Source organism: Cetorhinus maximus, chromosome 24 (genome assembly GCF_964194155.1).
Source record: "Cetorhinus maximus chromosome 24, sCetMax3.hap1.1, whole genome shotgun sequence".
NCBI classification, from domain to species: Eukaryota; Metazoa; Chordata; class Chondrichthyes; order Lamniformes; family Cetorhinidae; genus Cetorhinus; species Cetorhinus maximus.
The window spans coordinates 44,604,569-44,630,919 of NC_135902.1; the positions used below are offsets into that span (position 1 = coordinate 44,604,569).

Below are 26,351 nucleotides of genomic sequence, written 5' to 3' on the forward strand. Positions count from 1 at the left end.
TAGCGATGTTGATACAAAATTGTCTAAGGGATAGAAAACAGAGTAGTGGTGAATGGTTCTTTTTGAGACTCAAAGGAAGTATACAGTGGTGTCCCTCTGGGATCTGTATTAGGACCACTGCCCTTTTTGATTTATATTATTGCAGCGACAAAGGCTTACAGGGCATAAGTTCAACGTTTACATATTGCATAAACCCAGAAACAGTGCTGATGATCCCAACAGATTTCAGGATTACATTGGTGAAATGGGCATACACATAGCAGATGAAATTTAAGACAGAGAAATGTGAAGCAAGACACTTTGGTAGGAAGAATGAGAAGAGGCAATATAAATTAAGTGGTACAATTTTAAATGGATTGCAGGATGGGGAAACAGATGGGTAGAGTGTACAAACAGAAATATTTGAAGGTGACAAGAGAAGTTGAGAAGGCTATTAAGAAAGCAAATTGTATCCTTTCTGTCGTAAACAGAGGCATTGAATAGAAAAGCAATGGGGTTATACTAAACCTATGTGATTCATTGGTCAGTCTCCACTTGAGCTATTGTGTCCAATTCTGGACACTAGACTTTAGGAAGGATGTCGAGGGCTCAGAGTGGTGCAGAGGAGCTTTACTAGAATGGTACCAGGGAGGCAGTACTTCAGTAGTGTGGTAGACAAGAAGTTGTTTTGTTTATCTTTAGAGTAAATTAAGTGAGTAAACAGTAAGTAATTTGTTTCTATTTAAGAAATGCTGTTTACCTAATTATAATTCAGGTTATGAATAACCACGCAAATAAAAAGACTTGAGATTGCAGTGCAGACTTTGTATTGGAACTGTAGTATGTAGGGGTTTAAGAACAGTAGGGCTGCCTCGAATTCCTACATTTGCAGGAAATGTCTCTGCCTAGAGTCACTTCAGCTCAGAATCGTTGAGGTGCAGTCTAATTTAGAGGCTGTAAAGATAGGGAGGGGGAGGAATTTCTGGATCATCTTTATCCAGAACAGAGCTACACCGCAGAGGAAAGCTGCCTGCCTATGGAGAATTGGGTTGGTCTATGTGGCATCACTTTGAAGCAGTGCTACATGAACAAATTTTTAGCTCCAGGTTTCTAAGTACTATTATTTTTCTTACATATGAACATATAAATTAAGAGCAGGAATAGACCACTCGGTCCCTCGAGCCTTCCCTGCCAGTCAATAAGATCGTGGCTGATCTAATTTTAACCTCAACTTCATATTCCTGTCTACCCCCAATAACCTTTAATTTCCTTACTTATCAAGAATCTATCTACCTCCGCCTTCAACATATTCAAAGACTCTACCTCAACATATTTTGAGGAAGAAAATCCCAAAGTCCCACAACCTCTGAGAGAAAAAATTTTTCCTCAATCTCTGTCTGAAATAGGCGACCCTTATTTTTAGACAGTGACCTCGAGTTCTAGATTCTCCCATGTCCTTTCCACACCCATCCTGTCAAGTTTCCTCAGGATTTTATATGTTTCAATCAAGTTGCTTCTTACTCTTCTAAACTCCAGCGGATACAAGGCTAGCCTGTGCAGCCTTTCCTGATAAGACAACCTTCTCTGAACTGCCTCTAATGCATTTACATCTTTCCTTACATAAGGAGACCAATACTGTACACAGTACTCTAGATGCGGCCTCACCAATGCCCTGTATAACCAAAGCATAACCTCCGTACTCTTGTCAATTCCCCTTGCAATAAATGATAACATTCTATTAGCTTTGCTAATTAGTTGCTGCACCTGCATACCAATCATTTGTCATTTGTGCAATGGGACACCCAGATCGCTCTGCATCTCAGAGCTCTGCAATCTCTCACCATTTAGATAATTATTCATCCTGCCAAAATAGACAACCTCACATTTTCCCACATTATACACCACTTGCCAGATCTTTGCCCACTCACCTAACCAATATATATCCTTTTGTTGCCTCCTTATGTCCTTTTCACAACTTACTTTCCTAACCTATCTTTGTGACATCAGCAAATTTAGCAACCATACCATCGGTCCCTTCACCCAAATAATTTATATAAATTATAAAGAGTTGAGGCCCCAACACTGATACCTGTGGCACACCACTCGTCACTTCCTGCCAACCAGAAAATGACCCATTTATGCCTACTCTCTGTTTCCTGTTAGCTAGCCAATTTTCTATCCACGCCAGTACGCCACCCCCTACACCATAATCTTTTATTTTCTGCAATAAACATCTTATCAAATGCCTTCTGAAAATCTAAGTACAGTACATCCACTGGTTCCCCTTTATCCATAGCACATGTTATTTCTTCAAAGAACCCCAATAAATTGGTTAAAATGATTTCCCTTTCACAAAACCACATTGATTCTGCCTGATCACCTTGAATTTATCTAGGTGTCCTGTTATAACGTATTTAATAATAGCTTCTAACATTTTCCGAATGGCAGGTGTTAAGCTAACTGGCCTATAGTTTCCTTCTTTCTGCCTCCATCCCTTTTTGAATAAAGAGGTTATATTTGCTATTTTCCAAACTAATGGAACCTTCCCCGAATTTTGGAAAATTAAAACCAACGCATCAACTATCTCACTAGCCACTTCTTTTAAGAACCTAGGATGAAATCCATCAGGACCTGGGGACTTGTCAACCTGCAGCTACAACGATTTGCTGAGTACCACTTCCCTGGTGATTGCAATTTTCTTGAGTTCCTCCCTCCCTTCCAATTCCTGATATATAGCTCTTTCTGGGATGTTACTCGTATCCTCTATAGTGAAGACCAATGCAAAATACCTGTTCAATTCATCTGCCATCTCCTTATTTTCCATTATTAATTCCCCAGACTCACTTTCTATAGGATCAACGCTCACTTTGTTAACTTTTCCTTTTTAAATATCGAGAGAAAACTCTTACTATCTGTTTTTATATTTCTAGTTATTTTCTTATTTCTTTATTTTTCATACCAAAATATAATACCTCACACTGTTGAAATACATTAACCAATTATATAAGCATTCCCTCAAGTTTATTAATGTCTTCTTGCAGATTGTTGCAGTCCTCCTCAACTTTGACTGTCTCTCCTTGACCTCACTGGTAGTGAGTACATCATTGGATGGACTAATATTTGTGCAACTTCATTCTCAACCTCACCTAAGACCCTTCTACCCAGCTCCCTAACAGTCACACTCTTTTTGAACCTCTGCTTTACTGTGTTGGCATCAATTATGAAAAGTTTGGATAGAGTAGACACAAAGCATTTCCATTTGTGTGAAAGAACAATACTAGAGGCCATCAATATAAGATAGTTACTAAAAAATCAAGTAGGGAATTCAGAAGAAACATCTTTATCCAGAGAGTAGGGAAAATGTGGAATTCACTTCCACAGAGGATAGTATAGGTGCATTTAAGGGGAAGCTAGGTGAGCACATAAATGAAAAGGAAATAGAAGGTTCTGCTGATAGAATCAACTGAGGAAGGATCGGAGGAGTATTAAGTGGATTGGTTAGTCCAATTGGCCTCTATTCTTTTATTCTGTATAATTCTATTCTATGTAATAGCTTTTGAACAGGAGTTAGTTAAATAATTGAGGGAAATGTTTTTTAGACCTATAGAAAAGAGTAGGGTAATTAGTTGTCTCTTTCAAAAAGCCAGCAAAAGGGTGATAGTGCAAGTGGCTTCTTTTCTGCTATCATTCTATAATGCTAAACACAAATTGTTAAAAGTAGAAATTCAGTTTGATGTGAAAAGATGTTCACTGATTGTTTTTGTAGCAAAATTATAATAATACATTCTAAGACCAATTTTACAATTTTCACCATTGTGAGCAACAATGGAAATTTTACTCCCAAAATATTTAACAACCGAAGATGTTTAATTGCTGGAACTAATTTATTTTCTGCTAATGTTTGTGATCCCTAGGTTCACACTTCACCACTGTTTGAAGTACGCCTTGAGCTCACTGAGTCTGATACTGAATTTCGTCCAACTATAGGGATAGGCAGTGAATTCTATAACCTCATAGAGACTTTGATGAATGATATATATAAGCTAGTTGGTCTTGTCCCACGTTTAGCAAAACATGTTTCTCGAAAGAAATATCAGGTGAGACCAAAAAAATGGAGCAATCACTTATAATTTGTCATATAATTTATCTTAGATTATTGAAAGCTTATGGGAGACAAATTCATTTCTGCAGCCCACTTCTAGCTACGCAGATTTCACAGATACCCTGGGGCATACAGTGCTGCTCGAAACCTGTGTGGCCCGCATATGGTGTTCTTCACTGATATCAGTGATCCCAATACTGATAGTAGCCCGCAGCACTGACTGCATCCAGAAAATCGAGATAATTCGGAAGCAGAGCTACGCAATCAATTTTCTTCAACATCATATTATACTTATTGCAGCTACTGGGTGGAATTTTATGGCCATTTCATTTTCCAGTCCTGCTGAAGTCAATGGACTTTTGAATGGCTTGCAACATTTTCCTGCCCCGCCCCTGCTGTGATGGGGCCATTAAAATCCAGCCATTGTGATGTTAAAAATATTGCATTTCTGAAAATAATTTTCAAGCTACATAATTACTTTCTAAAATATTTTTTTTTACAGAGATGGACAGTGCATAAAGATTGGCTTTTTAGTTTTATAAGCCTCAATAAGCAAACTGTTTAAAACAGTGAAAATACAGGAATCTTCTGCACTCTAGTGAATACTTCTATTTTTGTTTGTGCTCAGATTAATTTTAAAAAACTATTTGATGAAAGCTGCAAGTTAGTTCATTGCTGTTCTTCTTGAACCCTCATGGCAAATGTATTCTGCTACAATTCCTTATTCTATTATACTTTATTGAGGCCCTTCCTGATGTGAAATTGTTCTATATAAAGTGAAGCAGATTATTGTCGCCTGTTTACTTGCCTGTATATCCAATATTGCAATGATCAGTATTATAACTATACATTGTGGTCTGAATCAAAACCTTATTTTTGAATTACCATTGTGACAACAATATGGGAATAATAACAAGTTAATGCATCTGTGAACAATAATCTAACTGTGTGATTCCTTTATTACGGAGGCAACACCGAAACGCTTAACAGCAATGAAGTAATAGAGGTCTGAATTTTCCTGGCCCTTTGGCAGCTTGCTTGATAGCAGGGTGAGGTTTCAGGAGTATAGCCTGAAGTCGTCTTGTTGCCATGCCATATTGCCAGTAGTGGAAAGGTTTATGGCTTAGCTGTCCACTGGGCCACTTACGTGACCAATTAAGGAACCACTTCCCACCTCCATCAGCATGTCACTTGTGTTGGGAGGGCCTGCTGCTGTGTGGGGAGACCACTAGGGTGTCTTCCAGTGGGTTTCTGTGTTGGGAAGCCTCTTAATGGGCACTCCCTGGGCCATGGAGGGGGCCGCTGGTAGCAATGACTGCTCTCATGGCTTCATGTCCCACCACCCACAATTGCCAGAGCCTGCCTGCCTGACTCCACTTCCCCCAGCCACACTTAGCTCTCTTCAAAGGCACCCCTCCATTGAAGTGCCCTCTCCCTGGCTATGTAACCTCAGCAATGGCTACTGCTAGGCTGAATACTCTTGTGGACAGCCATTATCCTTAATTGGATTTTATGCTGCCCCAGGTTCTGCTGCCAGCCATAGCTCCCACTTTAGATCCCAGTGGCAGAACATCACCATCACCCACAAACCTCAGCCCAGTAATGTTCTCTTACCCTAATGTTTATTATGATGGAATGATTATGATGCCAAATGATGTATCTGTATGAGAGTGCTTTGGTCAATGACTTAACATTTGCTAAATAGAACTCTAACACACTGCAGACAGAAATTGTAACTTTAATACCTCTGCTGCAGTCATCTTGAACAGCAGTTAGAGCAAGGATCTTAGCAGTCTGCCTCTGCTGAAGCCACAAGATTGCACCTGTAGGAGTACTAGTAAAAGCTTTGTAGTTATGCAAATGTTCACACTGATGTATGAGAAAATGTTATGTTCAGTTTCTGTTCTTCAGTAAAATTATATAAAATTTATTTCTTTGCACCACTTTCCCCTAATTCCCCTCCCTGATTTCTGGGTGGCACCTTGCCTTTTCAGTTGCTTGTTGAAGAATGGCAAGACATGAATTGACAGGAACCAAAGTTGGCTCTGCAATGGATGGTTGGTTCGTTGGTTGGTTTCAGTAGTGCTTTGTGTTAACTTGAGGATTGTGGGGGATGGGAGGGGTGAAGGGGAAATGAGTAGACATTGGATTTGTTGGTTACACTGATCCAGTGGTGGTGCTTGAACCTTAAGTTAATAGAATCCAAGTCGATTGATGGTCAAAACCAAGACACAGCGCTTTTTATTACTGAGAGAGCTTATTGACTTTGTTCAGTTCTGATAGCTATCCTTTCACATACCCAGTGTCCCAGCTATCCTCTATTCATATGCCCTTTTAATGAAACAAATACTCAGTAAAATAACGGTTGTGGACAATTAAACAATGCACTGGAAGAGGAGGTTTCACAAATTTCCCCATCCTCATTGATGGAGGAGCCCAGCACATCAGTGCAAATAATAAAGCTGAAGCGTGGATGATCCATCTCGGCCTCCTCCGGAGATCCCCAGCATCACAGATGCCAATCTTCAGCCAATTTGATTCACTCCATGTGATATCAAGAAATGGCTGAAGTCACTAGATAGTGCAAAGGCTATGGGCCCTGACAATATCGTGGAAATAGTACTAAAGACTTGTGCTCCAGAACTTGCTGCGACCCTAGCCAAAATGTTCCAGTACAGCTACAACGCTGACATCTACCCGGCTATGTGGAAAATTGGCCAGGTATGTCCTGTACACAAAAAGCAGGACAAACTCAGGCTGGCTGATTACCGTCCCATCAGTCTACTCTCCATCATCAGCAAAGTAATGGAAGGGGTCATCAACAGTGCTATCAAGTGGCATTTGCTTAGCAAAAAGCTGCCCACTGATGCTCAGTTTGGGTTCTGCCAGGGCCACTCAGCTCCTGACCTCATTATAGCCTTGGTTCAAACATTGACAAAAGAGCTGAACTCCAGAAGCGATGTGAGAGTGACCGCCCTTGACATCAAGGCCACATTTGACCGAGTGTGGCATCAAGGAGCCCTAGCAAAACTGCCGTCAATGGGAATCAAGGGGAAAACTCTCCACTAGTTGGAGTTATACCTAGCACAAAGGACGATGGTTGTGGGTATTGGAGGTCAGTCATCTCAGCTCCAGGACATCACTGCAGGAGTGTCCTAGGCCCAATCATCTTCAGCTGCTTCATCAATGACCTTCCTTCCATCATAAGGTCATAAGTAGGGATGTTCACTGATGATTGCACAATGTTCAGCATCATTTGCGATTCCTCAGGTACTGAAGCAGTCCATGTCCAAATGCAGCAAGACCTGGACAATATCCAGGCTTAGGCTGACAAGTGGCAAGTAACATTCGCGCCACAGAAGTGGCAGGCAATAACCATCTCCAATAAGAGAGAATCCAACCACTGCCCCTTGATGTTCAATAGCATTACCATCACTGAATCTCCCACTATCAACATCTTGGGGGTTACCACTGACCAAAAAACTGAACTGGACTAGCCATATAAATACTGTGACTGCAAAAGCAGGTCAGAGGCTAGGAACCCTGTGGTGAGTAACTCACCTCCTGACTCCCCAAAGCCTGGCCACCATCTACAAGGGCACAAGTCAGGAGTCTGATGAAATACCCTCCACTTGCTTGGATGAGTGCAGCTCTCACAACACTCAAGAAGTTTGACACCGTCCAGGACAAAGCAGCCTACTTGATTGGCTCCACATCCACAAGCATTCACCCCCTCTAACACCGACGCACAGTAGCAGCAGTGTATATGACCTACAAGATGCCCTGCAGGAATTCACCATGGCTCCTTCGATAGCACCTTCCAAACCCACGACCACTACCATCTAGAAGGACAAGGGCAGCAGGAAGATGGGAACACCACCACCTGGAAGTTCCTCTCCAAGTCACTCACCACCCTGACCTGGAAATATATCGCCATTCCTTCACTGTCGCTGGGTCAAAATCCTGGAATTCCCTTCCTAACAGCACTGTGGGTGTATCTAAGCCACATGGACAGCAGCAATTCAAGAAGGCAGCTCACCACCACCTCCTCAAGGGCAACTAGGGATGGGCAATAAATGCTGGCCCAGCCAGCGAAACCCACACCCCGCGAATGAATAATAAAAACAATAAAATAAACTCATGAAAGGGGTTAAAGCCCCTGGTAGGGCACTGTAACAAAAATCAAACTTCAAAAGGAAACTTAGCTAATTAAATTAAAATGTCATTCCGAGGCAGATGAGGCACTCCAGCCCTCACGGTGCCCACCAGTCGCGGAAGACTGTCCGCTATTTATATTCTTTTGAGTATATTTGTAACTAATTTGGCAAATTAACAGGTGGACAGATCAAATTAAGTAAACAGATAAAATCAAAGTGATATCCCCTTAAATGGGAACGTAATGAAAGAGAAATTTTTTTCAAGGAATGTTATTGAGTCAAATAAAAATTTTGTTTTGGAGGCTGAGGAAGCACTCCAGTCCCGCGGTGCCTACCGGCCGTGAAAGGCTGTCTCTATTTATATGTGCTCAAAGTACTTAATTAAATAATGCCCTGTGCCTGTGTATCTTAGGGCAGGAATTTTACCTTGTTGGGCGGACATGGCAGGCGGGCCCAGGAGCTGTTGTGAAGCCGACCGCCACCCACAATTGGGCCCAGACACCGATTTCACGCTGGCTGGCCAATTAATGGCCAACCAACGTGAAGTGAAAAATTTCATTCAATTGTTACTTTAATGGCTTTAATGGGCCTGTTAATTGTCGGCGGGCATGCTGCCAACTCCCATGTGTGCCCGCTGACCGAAAAATCGCGTGAGTGCGTGATGACGGCACAATCCCCCGACATCATCGCGCATCATTTTACACTCGAATGGGTCAGACACGCGCTTGCCTGCTTAGCAAAAAATCCTGCCCTTAATATGCTTAACATAATAGTAATACCTTACAGCTGCAAGGGAATCTCTGGCATCAGAGGGCAGCAACCTGAGTGGCTAGTCCTGTGTTGTAGTCACATTTTTACTCTTTATTCTCATAGTCCTACTCCTCTTGCTCCTTCTCCTCAGATACGTCTGCAGATGATGTGTGGTCAGCACCTTGTTCCTCCTGAAGCTTCAGTTCTCACTACTGTGCAATCATGTGCACAGATCATTCTGGAGACCTTGTCTGGTGTCTGAAGGGCACTTCCAGTCCTTTACAGGCACCTGAAGTGCATTTTGAGGATGCCCAATGACACACCTGCGTGTCATACGGCTTTTCTCACTATTCTCACATTGCATTTCTCACATGTCATTCAGCCAAATTGAAGAGCATGTTTTTTATATCCGATCCAGCACCCCTTAATTCTACTTGCATGTCTAAAGAGGTAAAGGAACATTTACTGCCGCAGGATAGGAGCATCACAGCAGTTTCACTAGAACCTGATGCACACCTGTAGAAACCTTTTCGTATGGTTACACGCAAGTTGTATATTGATGGAATGGAATTCTTTGCAGTTTGCAAATATTAATGGTTAATTTGGGGTGTGCAGATTGCCACGTGTGTAATTGATGGTGACTTGGACCTGTGGGATGTAACCTGAGTGCTCACAGGCAAAATTGACATAACTGTCAGCTCGGCAAACTGCCTGGGGCCTGCCTTTTGCATCTGTGTGCATCCAATTGGAAGATCATTGGTCACTTCCATAACTACTGGTGATGTGGTTTCACCAGGTCCAGCAGGGATCAGGTTCTCAAGGAGGCTGCAGATAGGTGCCATCATCTGACTCCACAACCTCTATACACACTACTTTTTCAAATGGCCAAGGAAAGGAACCTCTGCCTGTACACTCTGTAATGTGGTTACAGTGTCTCCTGCAAACCCAGCCCTTATGCTGCTGCACTCTCTGTTCAGCACCTGCAGGTGTGTTTCACAACGAGCTGTTGTTGCAACCCATAGTTATATTGTTCCTCATCTGAGGTCCAATCTAAAGCTGCCATAGCATCACTGATCTGAGCTTCAATGCCTCCAAAGTCCGAAATTAGACTTTCATCACAAGTACTCTCAACAAATCCTTTCCCAGTGATAGGTAAGAAAGCAGCTGTGCGCACATTGCTGTTTTTGCCTGACTTTTAGTGAGTACATGAATTGCCTCTACCTCGCGGAGGCTGAGCGTCAACTCGCAGACACTTCCTCCTACCTCTCCCTGGACCATGACCCCACCACTGAACATCAAGCCATTGTTTCCAGGACTGTCACTGAACTCATCTCCTCTGGAGATCTTCCTCCCACAGCTTCCAACCTGATAGTCGCCCAACCTCGGACGGCCCGCTTCTACCTCCTACCCAAAATCCACAAACAGAACTGTCCTGGCAGATCGATCGTGTCAGCCTGTTCCTGCCCCACGGAACTCATTTCTCGTTATCTTGACTCCCTTCTCTCTCCCCTTGTCCAGTCCCTTCCCACCTACATCTGTGATTCCTCTGACACCTTACGTCACATCAACAATTTCCAGTTCCCTGGCCCCAACCGCTTCCTCTTCACCATGAACGTCCAATCCCTCTACACCTCCATCCCCCACCAGGATGGTCTGAGGGCCCTTAGCTTCTTCCTTGAACAGAGGCCGGAACAATCCCCATGCACCACTACTCTCCTCCGTCTGGCTGAACTTGTTCTCACACTGAACAATTTCTCCTTTAACTCCTCTCACTCCCTCCAAATAAAAGGTGTGGCTATGGGTACCCGCATGGGCCCCAGCTATGCCTGTCTCTTTATGGGGTATGTGGAACATTCCTTGTTCCAGTCCTACTCTGGCCCCCTCCCACAACTCTTTCTCCGGTACATCGATGATTACTTCGGTGCGGCTTCATGCTCTCGTCTGGACCTGGAAAAATTTATTAATTTTGCTTCCAATCTCCACCCCTCCATCATTTTCACATGGTCCATCTCTGACACTTCCCTTCCCTTCCTTGACCTCTCTGTCTCAATTTCTGATGATAGACTGTCCACCAATATCCATTACAAGCATACCGACTCCCACAGCTACCTCGACTACAGCTCCTCACACCCCGCTTCCTGTAAGGACTCCATCCCATTCTCTCAGTTCCTTCGCCTCCGTCACATCTGTTCTGATGACGCTACCTTCAAAAACAGTTCCTCTGACATGTCCTCCTTCTTCCTTAACCGAGGTTTTCCACCCACGGTCGTTGACAGGGCCCTCAACCTTGTCCGGCCCATCTCCCGCGCATCCACCCTCACGCCTTCTCCTCCCTCCCAGAAACATGATAGGGTCCCCCTTGTCCTCACTTATCACCCCACCAGCCTCCACATTCAAAGGATCATCCTCCGCCATTTCCGCCAACTCCAGCATGATGCCACCACCAAACACATCTTCCCTTCACCCCCCCTGGTGGCATTCCGTAGGGATCGTTCCCTCCGGGACACCCTGGTCCACTCCTCCATCACCCCCTACTCCTCAACCCCCACCTATGGCTCCTCCCCATGCCCATGCAGAAGATACAACACCTGCCCCTTCACTTCCTCTCTCCTCACCGTCCAAGGGCCCAAACACTCCTTTCAAGTGAAGCAGCATTTCACTTGCATTTCCCCTAACTTAGTCTACTGCATTCGTTGCTCCCAATGCGGTCTCCTCTACATTGGAGAGATCAAACGCAAACTGGACAACCGCTTTGCAGAACACCTGCGGTCTGTCCGCAAGAAAGACCCAAACCTCCCTGTCGCTTGCCATTTTAACACTCCACCCTGCTCTCTTGCCCACATGTCTGTCCTTGGCTTGCTGCATTGTTCCAGTGAAGCCCAACGCAAACTGGAGGAACAGCACCTCATCTTCCGACTAGGCACTTTACAGCCTTCCAGGCTGAATATTGAATTCAACAACTTTAGATCTTAAACTCCCTCCCCCCATCCCACCCCGTTTCTTCCCCCTCCCTTTTGTTTTTTTCAATAATTTATATAGATTTTTCTTTTCCCACCTATTTCCATTATTTTTAAATCCAGAACTAATACCTTGTTAGTCTTTCCACCCCACCCCCACTAGAGCTGTACCTTGAGTGTCCTGCCATCCATTCTTAATTAGCACATTTTCTTAGATAATATCACCACCTTTAACACCTCTTTGATCCTTTTGTCTGTGACATCTTTTGAGTATCTGCTCCTATCACTGCTTGCTTGTCCCTACAACCACCCCCCCCACCCTCAACCTCTCTCTGCCCCCCCACCTTAAACCAGCTTATATTTCACCCCTCTCCTAACTATACTCAGTTCTGCTGAAGGGTCATGAGGACTCGAAACGTCAACTCTTTTCTTCTCTGCCGATGCTGCCAGACCTGCTGAGTTTTTCCAGATAATTCTGTTTTTGTTTCGGATTTCCAGCATCCGCAGTAGTTTTTTGTTTTTACATGAATTGCTGTTCTGTTTTTGCCTTGGTTTCAATGGTGCATTTCAGAAAACCAGTTAAATTTTAATGTATGTTAAAATAGTGCTGGAATTGATAGATTCTCATATCTATATTGTTGATTCACCTTTCTGGAGGAGGGTAAGAGAAGTGGGGGTGGGGTGGAGTGGGGCACTGGGGGTAGGGGTGGCGGTGTGGTTGTTAACCACAACTAGTTGAACATACCTGAGTTAAATCCAGAAGTTAATGCATTGGAGCCAGTTTCTGCATGCAAACGCATTTTGAGTCACCTTAACCCACCAGTTGCACTTGAAACCATGCATTGCTCTGGGGGGATATATAGGGCAGAATTTTTCATATGGCGGGCGGGCTCGGCCGGAGCGGGCAAGGGCGGGCCCAATTAAGGCCCGCCTAGCGTAAGCTGTGACTGGTAGCGCTCAGCACTACCTATGCGGCAGGGGGATTCGGGGCCAGCGCTCTTTCACGGAGCTGCTTCAGGGAGATTGAATCGATATTAAAATAATTAAATAAAGGATTTAAAAAGTTATTTAAACATGTCCCCACATGCGACTGTGTCACATGAGATGGGACACGTTTTTATGTTTCGGGAAAATATTTTATTTATTTAGTAAAAGCTTTAGGAAACTTCATGCACTTGTGGATGAGGTTTCCTAAAAAATGTGAAGGCCGCTTGGCCTTTTCGCCTGCCTGCTAACCTTAAGGTTGGAAGGGCAGCGTTACTAATTATATGAATTACTTTCTTAATGGCCTTAATAGGCCGTTTACATATTGGTGGGTGCGCAGCTGACTACGGTGCATGCCCGCCGAACAAAATATCGTGGGACTGCATGATAACGTCGGGACGCACGCCTGACATCATCGCGCGTCATTTTATGCGTCAGCATGTGGGCCCGCCCCCGCACGCCGACTGAAAAATTCTGCCCATAAGATAATGATGAATATAATAACCACCCACTGTCTGGAGTCATCAGGATTTTCTGGTACCTCCCTGCCGAGTCCTTTAAGCATTTTTCCCCATGGTTTCACAAGAGGCATTAGCTTGAAATTTCCCCATTTGCCACTGCTACCTTACTGGAAATTAACAGAGCTTCTGCTGCCCTTTGACAGGAGTTATGCCAGCAGGGTGGGAGTTTTTTTTATTCTTTCATGGGATATAAACATCGCTGGCTAGGCCAACATTTGTTGCCTATCCCTGATTTCCCTTGAGAAGGTGGTGGTGAGCTGTCTTCTTGAACCACTGAAGGACATGTAGCGCAGGTACACCCAAAGCACCATTGGAGAGGGAGTTCCAGGATTTTGACCCAGCGACAGTGAAGGAACGACGATATATTTCCAGGTCAGGAGGGTGTGTGGCTTGGAGGGGAACTTCCAGGTGATGGTGTTCCTGTGCACCTGCTGCCCTTGTCTTTCTAGATGATAGCGGTGAGGGATTTGGAAGGAGCTTTCTAAAAAGCTTTGGTGAGTTCCTGCAGTGCGTCTTGTAGATAGTGTACCCTGCTGCCACTGTGCGTTGGTGGTGGAGGAGGTGAATGTTTGTGGATGGGGTGTCAATCAAGCGGATTGCTTTGTCCTGGATGGTGTTGAGCTTCTGTTGTGTTGTGTTGTGTTGTGTTGTTGTAGCTACACTCATCAACACTACTCAAGTTGCGAGTATTCCTGACTTGTGTCTTGTAGATGGTAGACAGGCTTTGGAGTGTCAGGAAGTGAGTTACTTGCCACAGGGATTCCTAGCGTCTGATTTGCTCTTGTAGCCACAGTCTTTATATAGCTAGTCTAGTTTCTGGTCAATGGTAATGCCCCAGGATGTTGATAGTGGGGAATTCAGCGATGGTAATGCCACTGAATGTCAAGGGGCGATGGTTAGATTCTCTCTTGTTGGAGGCGGTCATTGCCTGGCACTTGCATGGCACGAATGTTACTTGCTACTTATCAGCCCAAGCCTGGATATTGTCCAGTTCTTGCTGCATTTGGACACGGACTGCTTTAGTACCTGAGGATTTGCGAATGGTGCTGAGTTGCTCAGAAGAAATTCCTTCTTGTGAATCTAGAATCCTATAATGCAACTTTAATATGAAATGCATCCAGCATGGACCTGGCTTGGCTGAGGTACCTCGCACTGATATTGACTTAAAATGGATCCTCACTTTTATCAAGTTGCCATATCGAAGCAACTTGTGATCTTTGGTCATGGTGATTCTTTTAAGTAGTCTGTGTCATAAACAAGGGTCTTTTTACCAGTAATATATGTTCCAGTACCATCTTAAGGAGCTAAAAGGATGTTATCCTATAATACAGCCCTGAGAGAGCTTCCAGATTTAGGATTGTATGCTGCATACTCCATAACTTTGATTTGAAAAAGGAGTGGGGTAACTCTTACAGCCACCCTGGGAGGAAGAAGTGTAGGTTCAGAAGCAGGAAGGTTAGCAGAAAGCCACAGGTGAAGAGGAAGAACAAGGGCTACAATCCTGCCAGATGCCAAAGCTCTGTGACAATGAATCATTGACAGATTCTTTAGCTAAATCATCTCTCCATCACGCACCAACACACTCAGTCATCGCATCTTCCAGACGAATATCCTCAAATTTTAGACCTGCATAGTTATTGAAATGTCAGAACTCGGTATTGTTAAACATCAATGCAAACAAATTGTCCTTAACAAACTTCTTCAGAATGGTTCATTCGAGAATTGTGACAAACAGGCTTAAAAGTCACCCCAATAGGAAATCCTGAGCGCTGATTTTATGCGGTCTGATGCTCTTAAGAGTTCTACCCCAGTGATTACTGCATGGAAAATGGTAGGCTGCTGATTGTTAATTGAGGGGACTTGAGATGGTCATGGCAGGTGATCCCTTGGAGCTCTAGCTTTAGAAGGCCCGACTGCACGCTGTTGCATCCTTATGGTTGGGGAAGTCTGGCTGGCTCTTTTATTGTTTGAGGAACTGGTTGTTTAGCCAACATGCAGTTTTCCAGAGAGAGGACAGTACGTGCTTCTCCCAAGACACCACTACTGCTCTAATAGAGCTGCACCTCTGCAACCCACTGCTTTATGTGAGGACAGAGTGCAAGAGTGATGTGACTCTCTGGAATCCCCTGTCCACTCTCTCCATCACACTTTGAAGGTTGGAGGTGTTGGAACATCGAAGCTGTCATAAAAGGTTCTATAACTAAGGACCCATAGTGTGTTCATAAATGCTTTATAATTGATGGTATTATTTTCATACTCCACATAACTGTGAGCTGGACTACTCCATACTCTCCCATGTTCTATCCCAGAAAGCCAGCAGGTGAAGGATAAAACTGGAACCAGTGTTTGTACACTTATATATTTATTTAATGAGTTACAAATTACAAGCATAAACCTCCTAATACAACCATGGTTTCTAGTCACAGAGTGAGCCTGAGAAGGAAGTGTCAGAGACCTTCAGTTAAAAGCAGTGACAGGGAATCAGTGAGCAAGTTTGAAAAAGAGAGAAAAAGTCAATGTGTGAGGTTAGAGGAAAGCAGCTAAGTGAATGGTTAGTAAGTATTTCTTTTTTACTCTCTCTAAAGTAGGGCACTACATTAAACTAGGAGCTCTGAAATTAGGGATTTTTATCAGAGTTTTAAAATGAATGGGAACTAAGGTCCAGAGTGGAAATTTAAGAAAAGCGAGAGCCGAGACCTCGAAATGTTAGGGTTGGGGCTGTCCCAAGAGTGAAGTGACATCACAGGACAAGGGTGAGTTTTCTGGTAAGTTTTTAATTTCATCAAATATAAAGTAAGGTTAAATTAATTGATTGATTGATTAATTAGTGCCTGTACAAAAAACTGAAGTCAATTTTACATTTTTATCATATAATTATAAGCAGGGCTCAATAATTTCATCAGACCTAATGGCTGAAGTTATAAATAAATAACAAGGAAACAACACCAGTAGTGGTTCATTTTGGTACTAATGATGTAGGTAGAAAGCGAGATGTGGTCCTGCAGTCAGAGTTTAGAGAGCTTGGAAGGAAACTAGCAAGGTTATTTGGTGCCAATTTTTGGACCAGTTTGAATGTCTCCTCCAATGACTTGTCTTAAGATATATTGTTTGCAGGCATCGTCCATCTTGGGAGATGATGGACTGCACCCAGGGTGTATGTCACTTCTGGATTGAATATTGTCTGTTATACCTGTAGAGGCCAAATTGTGAGTGGCAATCCCTTCCGCAGCTGGCACAATTGAATAGTGTTGACCCGAGGTCAACTGATGTATTTTTCTTCTGCTGGGCTTTCTTTGCCGCCATCTGGTCCTTTCTTTTGTCTTCTGCTTTATGCTTTTTCCACACACTTGCTGACTGCTTTTCTCCAGGCACTCTGGTCAGCAGCAAGGACTTCTCATGCATTGATTCAGATCCCAGTCAACTTGGGTCTCCTTGAATCACAGACATGGACGACCTGTTGGTCTAGTAATAATAGCAAACTCATCATAGAGCATAGCGTGTCTTTGGGAATGCGGCCGTCATCCAACTGGCTTGCCTGATTCAAATCAGTAAGGGGCACGTAAGGAGCTAGGCAACTACACCAGAGTGAGACGGAGACTGAGTGAGTAGTGAATTAGGTTCACGTGTTAAACTCTGGTAAGTCTTCTTCCAGTTTTAACTATAGACTAAGAATCAAGATCTGACATTGTACGAATTTTCAAGTAAGTTAGATTAGCTTGTTAAGCAGAGAACTGCCTGGAGTGACAGTTATCTGTCAATCACCTGAAAGTAGTTGGTTCAAGTGGTGTTAATTACTGTAGCAGGAAGTTAAACTAGCTAGTGACTCATCAAAGGGTCTGTAAAAGAGACAGACTTTTCAAGCCACATGATCAGTAAGCAGCAGGCAAGGAGATAGGTGACTACGTGGGAGTGGGACGGGGATGGGGACGGGGACTGAGTGAGTAGCAAATTAGGTTCACATGGGAATTCAGTGCACGGCGAAAGAGATGTAGTATACATAAGAATTGTTCTAAGTTAATTAAGTAAGTAATTAAATTAACTAAGTAATATAAGTAACAATGGCAGGACAGGTGTTATGTTGCAGCTGTTGGATGTGGGAGATTTTGGGCACCAAGGTGATCCATGACAAACACGTTTGCAGAAAGTGTAAGCAGCTAGAGGAATTCTGGATCAGGATGATTGATCTGGAAGCTGAACTGCAGATGCTGTGCAACAGAAGGGAGGAGGACAAATATCTGGACACTTTGTTCCAGAAGATGGCCACATCTCTTAGAATAGGGTCATCTGTTTTATTCAGTGGTGAGGGCCAGGGAAGCGACCGCAAGTGAGGCAGGTAATGGGAATGAGCAAACATTAGTGTCAGACTTTGCAATTGTCAAACAGGTTTGGGGTGCTCACAACCTGCGTGGATGAAAGTGAGGTCTGCAAGGTGGATCAGCAGGCTGGCCATGGCACCATGGTATAGGAAGCCGTCAAGTGTGGGGAGCTGACAGGAATGTAGTGGTAGTAGGGGATAGGATAGTGAGGAAGATTGACACTCTTCTCTGCAACAAAAAGCGAGAGTCTAGAAAGCTGTGTTGCCTGCCCGGTGCCAGGGTTTGGGATATTTGCTCAGGGCTGGAGAGGAACTTGCAGTGGGAGAGGGAGGATCCAGTTGTCATGGTCCATGTAGGTGTCCATGTAGGTACCAACGACATAGGCAGGACAAGGAAAGAGGTTCTGCATAGTCAGTGTGAGAAGCTAGGTACCAAACTAAGAAGTAGAACCTCAAAGGTAATAACCTCTGGATTATTACCTGAGCCATGTGCAAATTAGCATAGGGAAAATAAGATTAGAGAGATGAATGATGCGTGGCTCAAAGACTGGTGTGGGTGAAGTGATTTGCGGTTCATGGGGCACTGGCACCAGTACTGGGGAAAGTCTGGTCTGTACCGTTGGGACGATTTGCACATGAACCCTGCTGGGACATGCGTTCTTGTGCATCACATAACTAAGGAAGTAGAGAGGGCTTTTAACTAAACAAGGGGAGTGAGGGGTCAAGCTTGGGTACATGTAGCAAATTAAGGGCTAGATTCAAGGCAAGACACCATAATGGTAATATGGGAAATGAGGGTCACTGAATAGCAGGAAGGGACAGAGAGATAAAACCAAAGAATACACCAATAGTCAAGACTAGATGTCACAAAGATAGGAAAAAGACAAAACGAAAGGCCCTGTATCTGAATGCGTGTAGCATTCATAACAAAGTAAATTAATTTATAGCGCACATTGAAGAAAATAAATATGATCTGTTTGCCATTATGGAGATGTGGCTGCAGGATGACAAGGGTTGGGTGCTGAATATTGAAGGGTATATGATATCCAAGAAGAATAGGAAGCTAGGTAAAGATGCAGGAGTAGCACTGTTGATCAAGAATGGAATTGGTGCAATAGTTTGAGATGACCTTGGTTCAGGAGATCAGGATATAGAATCGGTTTGGGTGGAGATGAGGAATAGTAGGGGAAAGAAATCACTCATGGGAGTGGTCTATAGGCCCCCTAACAGTAACCACAATGTAGGACAAAGTATATAAGAAGAAATATTGGGTGCTTGTGGTAAAGGGACAGCAATAATCATGGGTGATTTTAATCTACATATAAACTGGAAAAATCAGATTGGCAGTAGTAGCTTGGATGAGGAGTTCATAGAATGCTTTCGAGATAGTTTTTTTAGAGCAGCACATTCTGGAACCAACCAGGGAGAAGGTTATGTTAGACTTAATATTATATAATGTGACAAGGTTAATTAATGACCTCAGAGTGAAGGCAGCCCTAGTAGCAACGACCACAATATGATTGAATTTTACATCCAGTTTGAAAGGAAGGAGAGTGCATCTAAGATTAGTATTTTAAGCTTAAATATGGGCAATTATGTGGGCATGAAAGCTGAGCTAGCTGAAGGGAACTGGGATACTAGACTAGAGGATAAATCAATAGAGAAACAGTGGCAGACATTTAAGGGGATGTGTCAGAATACTCAGAATAAGTGTATTTATACTATAAAGAAAAATTCTAAGGGTAAGACCCACCATCTGTTGTTAACTAAAGAAATTAAGGAAAGCATCAAACTTAAGGAAAAAGCATATAACTGCGTAAAGATGAGTGGCAGGTCAGATGATTGGTCAGAATATAAAGAACAGTAGAGAATGACTAAAAGGTTAATCAGGAGAAAGAAATTAGAGCATGAAAGGAAGCTAGCTAGAAATGTAAAAAATGGATAGCAAGTCTTTGTACAGGCATTTAAAAAGGAAAAGAGTAAGTAAAGTCCTCTAGAGAGTGACAGTGGGGAGTTAATAGCGGATAATAAGGAAATGGCGGATGAAATGAACAAATATTTTGCTTCTGCCTTCACTATGGAGAATACAAAAACATTCCAGTAATAGCTGTAAATCAGGAGGTGGAAGGGAGAGGGGAACTTGGTGAAATTACAATCACAAGGGAAACGGTACTGAGCAAACTGATGGAGCTGCGGACTGACAAGTCTCTGGGTCCTGATGATCTTCATCCTAGGGTCTTAAAAGAAGTGATTAATGAGGTAGTAGATGCGTTGGTATTAATTTTCCCAAATTCACTAGATTCTGGAAAGGTTCCACCAGTCTGCAAAGTAGCAAATATTCAAGAAGGGAGGGAGGCAAAAAATAGGAAATTATGGGCCAGTTTTTGACGGCTGTCGTGGGGAAGGTGTTAGAAGCGATCATTAGGGACGTTATAGCTGGGCACTTAGAGAAACTCAAGGTAATCAGGAAGAGTCAGCCTGGTTTTGTGAATGGGAAATCATGTTTAACCAGTTTATTAGAATTCTTTGAAGCAGTAACATGTGGATAAAGGGGAGCCTGTAGACTTACTGTACTTGGATTTCCAGAAGGCATTTGATAAGGTGCCATATCAAAGGTTATTGCGGAAAATAAAAGCTCATGGTGTAGGGGGTAACATATTGGCATGGATAGAAGATTGGCTAGCTGGCAGAAAACAGGGAGTATGCATAAATGGGTCTTTTTCTGATTGGCATTATATGACAAGTGGAGTCCCATAGGAGGTCTGTGCTGGGGCCTCAACTTCTTACAATTTAAATCAATGACTTAGTTGAGGGGAGCGAAGTCGTCATAGCTAAATTCGCAGATGACACAAAGATAGATAGGAAAGTATGTTGTGAAGAGGAAATAAGGAGGTTGCAAACAGAAATAGATAGGTTGAGTTAGTGGGCAAAAATCTGGCAGATGGAGTATAATGTGGGAAAATGTGAAGTTGTTTACTTTGGCAGGAAGAATAAAAAAGCAGAGTATTACTTAAGGAGAACGGCTGCAGAATTCCGAAGTGCAGAGGGACCTAGGTGTTCTAGTGTATGAGTCTCAAAGTTATTATGCAGGTGCAGCAAGTAATTAAGAAAGCTAATGGAATGCTATCCTGTATATGAGAGGAATTGAACATAAAAGTGAGGATGCTATGCTTCAGTTAAACAGGGCATTGGTGACATCACATCTCGAGTACTGTGTGCAGTTTTGGTCTCATTTCAGGAAGGATGTAAATGCATTGGAGGCGGTTAAGAGGAGTTTTACTAGATTGACACCTGGAGTGAGCGGGTTGCCTTATGAGGAATGGTTGGATAGACTGGGCTTGTTTCCACTGGAGTTTAGAATCACGATGGGTGACTTGATTGAAGTATATAAGCTCCTGAATGTTATTAACAAGGTGGATGTGGAAAGGATGTTTCTTGTTGTCATGAAGTTATTAATGTATATAATGTTATTGGAAATTATTATTTTTTAAATAGAGGTTTAGCCTGTGGGTGTGTATGTGTGTGTCTTAATTTGATTAAAGCCTGCTAGTCTGGGTGCTTTGATGTATAGTAGTTTTGAGATGTAAACAGAAGTAGAGGTACATTTGTATTTTGTTGAATAGAGCATTCAAAAGTGGGAGTGAAATCTTGCACCTAGCTAGGAGACACCAAGCAATGTTTATATTACTAATAAAATTGGTACTATGAAAGAAGTTCAAAGGGCCTGGTGATACAGTGAGAATTTACATTCAAAGGGGAGTGCTGGGTATAACAGGAGGGAGTTTGTGTGTGTAGAGCAGAGGCATGTAAGATCAAAACCTGTCAGCCTACAACTGTCTGCAAAGGAACCAAATTGAAAGGAACCTCATTTTGAATTTGTAAGGTGAAAATGCTTTGCCTGGTGTTTGGTTAAGTCTATTGGTTATTGTTGCCTTCGTGGAGATTAATTTGGGAATTTGTTAAAAAGTTATGATAGTAGTAATTTGTAGCCATGTGTATGTGTTTAACTTGTGTAAATTAATGTTTGTTTCATTTAGCTTGATATAAAAATCTTTTGAGAACTGGTGGTCTTATTCTTGAATTTAGAGCTGCAACACAAAACACACCAATTGAAAATATACGTTATGACAATTGTTTAAAGTTCCCCTCTGGGATTTTAAGTAACTCAGCCTTTACAAACTGCTGTGTCATAACACCTGTTGTGGGTGAGTCCAGAACTAGGGGGGCACTGTTTCAAAATAAGGGGTTACACTTATAGGACAGAGATGAGGAGAAATGTTTTCTCTCAGAGGATTGTGCGACTTTGGAACTCTGCCTCTGGAGGTGGTGGAGACGGGGTCATTGAATATTTTTAAGGCAGAGGTAGATAGATTCTTGTTAGGCAAGAGAACCTTTGATCCCTTTACCAGTCAAGAACCTATCTATCTCAGTCTTCAATACACTCAATGACCTGGCCTCCACAGCCTTCTGTGGCAATGAATTCCATAGATTCACCGCTCTCTGGCTAAAGAAGTTTCTCCTCATCTCTGTTCTAAAAGGTCTTCCCTTTACTCTGAGGCTGTGCCCTCGGGTCCTAGTCTCTCCTACTAATGGAAACATCTTCCCCACGTCCACTCTATCCAGGTCTTTCAGTATTCTGTAAGTTTCAATTAGATCCCCCCTCATCCTTCTAAACTCTATCGAGTATAGACCCAGAGTCCTCAAACGTTCCTCATATGTTAAGCCTTTCATTCCTGGGATCATTCTCGTGAACCTCCTCTGGACCCTCTCCAGGGCCAGCACATCCTTCCTGAGATACGGGGCCCAAAATTGCTCACAATATTCTAAATGTGGTCTGACCAGAGCCTTATAAAGCCTCAGCAGCACATCCCTGCTTTTATATTCTAGTCCTCTCGAAATAAATGCCAACATTGCATTTGCTTTCCTAACTACTGACTCAACCTGCAAGTTAACCTTAAGAGAATCCTGAACTAGGACTCCCAAGTCCCTTTGCACTCCAGATTTCTGAATTCTCTCCCCATTTAGAAAATAGTCTATGGTCCCAGATGTATTGCCCTCTGGTGGAGAATAAGGAATAAAGGCACTTCTGTCTTTCAAACAGGAATATGGAATTTGAAACACAAAAAGATCAGTCATGATCTTATTGAATAGCGGAAGGGCTGAATGGCTTACTTCTGCCCCTATTTTGTATGCTTGCATGTTTGTATGACACAGGCAACTGAGTCGCCACTGATTCAAGAGGGCAAACATGCTGGTGCACTTCCGTATTCGTCATTGTCTCCTGCCAAGATTTCACCAATATTCCTCTCAGGCAGCAGGTTTGAAAGCTGTTCAGCCGCTTTTCTTGGCTAATATAAGTTTATGCTTCGTTACTGTAAAGGAGTGTGCTGAGAACACAAAGACAAAAAGCAAAATACTGCGGATGCTGGAAATCTAAAATAAAAACAGAAAATGCTGGAAAAACTCAGCAGGTCTGACAGCATCTGTGGAGAAAGCAACAGAGTTAACGTTTTGAGTCTGTATGACCCTTCTCCATTTTGCACTCCACATTCAGCAACAGGCATATTTCCTGCTGAGCTGATGTTTGGAAGGTGACTGCGTAGCAGAATGGATTTGCTGTGTCCGGATTTGAAAGGAAAGATTTGTTCAAGGCAACTTGATCAGAAAAGGTCACATGACACAAGTAAATCAGCTAGTGAGTTTAATCTGGATCAGTTTGTTTGGGTCCGAAATTACTTTGGGATACCAAAGTGGCTCCTGGGAAGAATCACCAAGCATTGAGGACCACTGACCTATGATGTTGAATCTTCCTGTGGAATCTGGAAGAGACACACTGACCAGATTAGAGAAGTCAAATCTAAGGAACCAAATTTCCAGGGATCTCCAGCCACAGTGGAAGATTTCTGGAAAACATCTGCTCCAGTTGGTGAAACCCAACTTGATTCAACTGACAAACCTGTAGCTGCAACTGCAACTGCAACTGAACAGAAACAAGTGGAACAGCAGAACTTTCCATTTCTACGCAAACAAACAGATACCTAAGCCAACACTCCTCTCTAGACCAAAGCGAATCTGCAAACCACATGACCAATTTGTTCCTGGCCAAAGGGGGAGGAGATGCAATGTTTGTGTTCAATGTTTATGCTTTTTTGTAAAAGGACATTTTAGTTAAAAAGAATTGTTATATAAAACCTGCCAGTAGGGTGTGCTAATTCCCAGATGTATTGCGCTCTGGTGGAGAATAAGGAATAAAGGAACTTCTGTCTTTCAAACAGGAAGTTGGAGTTCAGAAGCAGATAGCTGTGTGTGTATTCTTAATTGTTAAGAAGTGACAAAACACTTCACAGACCATGTGGTATAGGTGCACTCACAGTGCTGTTAGGAAGGGAGTTCCAGGTTTTTGACCCAGCAACAGTGAAGGAATGGCAATAGAGTTCCAGTTTGGATTTTGTGTGGCTTGGAGAGGGAAATTTCAGAGATGAAAGATTTCCATTGTCTGGCAGAATTGCAACTTTTGGATCATGGAATTCTGTCCATTTAATTTTTTGTTTGACCTCCCCTGGCCTGAAGGAGCCATCACTCATTCGCTCTCTCTTAAATCCACTGCCAATTCTGACCTAACTTTGACCTGTTTTCTGTGATTTGGGGATGCAGAAGCCGTGCCGCCAGTAGCTGCTGCTCTCGTGTGCAGCCTGCAGAATGCCTGCCTGCATTGGGTCATCTTCCTGGTGCTGCCTCTGATGCAGGAGTCACTACTGCTGGTGCAGGACGGTTCAATCTTCTCACCAATCTGAATCTTGGTCACCAATGCAGTGACTCAACACTGCTCAAACACAGCCTACTTCTGGGTTTCAGGTTCTGGTCCTAAGAGGGAGGGAGATTCCAGCTGGCCGTGGCCTCAGCCACCTCCTGCCCTCAGCAGCAGTAGCCATTTTGTGCTGCCTCTGGATTGGCCTACTCAGCGCCCAGTGATGGAAGAGGCCGAGGACCCAGATCTGACAGTGTCAGAGTCCCCAGGGCCCAAGCTCCTATACCCGGGGTAGGCAGCTTGCCATTCCTCAGTAGTGTGATCCAAGTGGCGCCGGCCAAAGAGGAGATGCAACTGCCCACTGACAGTGGCAGCAGCAGCAATGGGGAGCTGAGTCTGGGAAAGGTGGAGAAGACATAGGGGACAAGTAAGTGGCTCTGAAACTAGGAGCAGGAGTAGGTCATTCAGCCCTTCAAGCTTGCTCTGTCACATGAGGGGACATGGAAGGGAAATTTTTAAATCACCTTTATTTAAAGATTCCAATCGGAGCCGATCTCCCTGAGGCAAAGTGTGCGCTCTTTTGCGCGCATGCGCGGAAGAGCGCACTGCTGGCTGAGGGAATCCCACACAGGGAGCGCACAGCGCTTCTGGCAGACGTCACACTGGGCGGGCCTTAATTGGCCCGCCCATGTAAAATGGCGGCATCCCCCCCCCGATTGGAAGGCCGCCTGCCTGTGCCCGCTCCTGCACTCCCCCCACCCCACAATGGGGGGAAAATGCTGCCCCAAAGCCCGGACTCCAGCTCGTCAACTCTTAACCTAAGTTACTTGGGCTGCAGACGCTTACTGCAGATGTGATTTCTGTGGATCACAGAGATGTCCACCAGCACCCACGTGTTACAGCTGAAACACATCACCTACTCTTTATTTTACAAACTAAGTTTCAAGTTTAGAAATATTACTCAATGATTATCCATACTTGTTATGGAGTTTAACTAGTTACGCTATAAATTTAAGACAGTACTTATATCTCCACAATACCAGTTTAAACTACTGCCCCAGTTTAGAGAGAGAAAGAAAGAACTTAAACCTCACCAATCACCTACCTGCTCAGTGAATAAATGCCTCTGGGCTTCAACTCTCTGATCTTGCTGTCACCAGCTCCCTCTCTGGGCTGTAAGTAAGCCTGGAAATTACTTCTGGACAGAATCTTCCATCACTTTGATGATCAAGAATAGACGAATAGGGGATGTAATTTGCCGGATTTGATTTGATATGCTTTTTGAGTACAGGACATATGTGGGCAATTTTCTATATTGGGTAAATTATAATTTCAGAAATCTGAAACGTATCATTGGTTTTAATGGAAGCAGGTTAGGGGGCAGTCGATTAACCTCTAGAGAGGCAGATCGGTTATGTAATATGCTAATGAGTCTACATGCCTCAAATTTTAATAAACTTACATTTTACATGTCGAGGTTCGTTTGAGTGTTGTAGTAAAATCACAGATATGCTGACATCCCGAGGGAAGCTAAAACATATTACTCTTATGGTGCCACTGTTACTTAAATGAGGCTGAGACTCATTACTTCCAGTGATCTGTGGGACGGCAGACTGCAGATGATGAATGATTCCTTGATAGTGTTTATCTATTTGATCTAGAAAATTTGAATATCATTGAACTTTCTGTGATGGCCATTTTGAAATGTTTTGTAATGTTCTTTTAGATATTTTATGAATAAAGCATATTTTTGCAAAAAAAATTGGCCCACCAATCTTTCCAGGGTGGACACAAAGCTCTGATAGTCATATGAGCTTCCATTGAAGATGCAAAGGCTA

General features: G+C 43.3%; 1 protein-coding gene across 1 annotated transcript in view; it reads left to right on the forward strand.

Moving 5' to 3' along the window:
• Window positions 1-26,351, forward strand: part of LOC144699540 (dynein axonemal heavy chain 17-like) — a 785,608-nt gene that overhangs the window by 175,655 nt on the left and 583,602 nt on the right. The window contains 1 exon segment of the mRNA XM_078570587.1: window positions 3,894-4,076. Coding sequence (XP_078426713.1) covers window positions 3,894-4,076 — 183 coding nt within the window.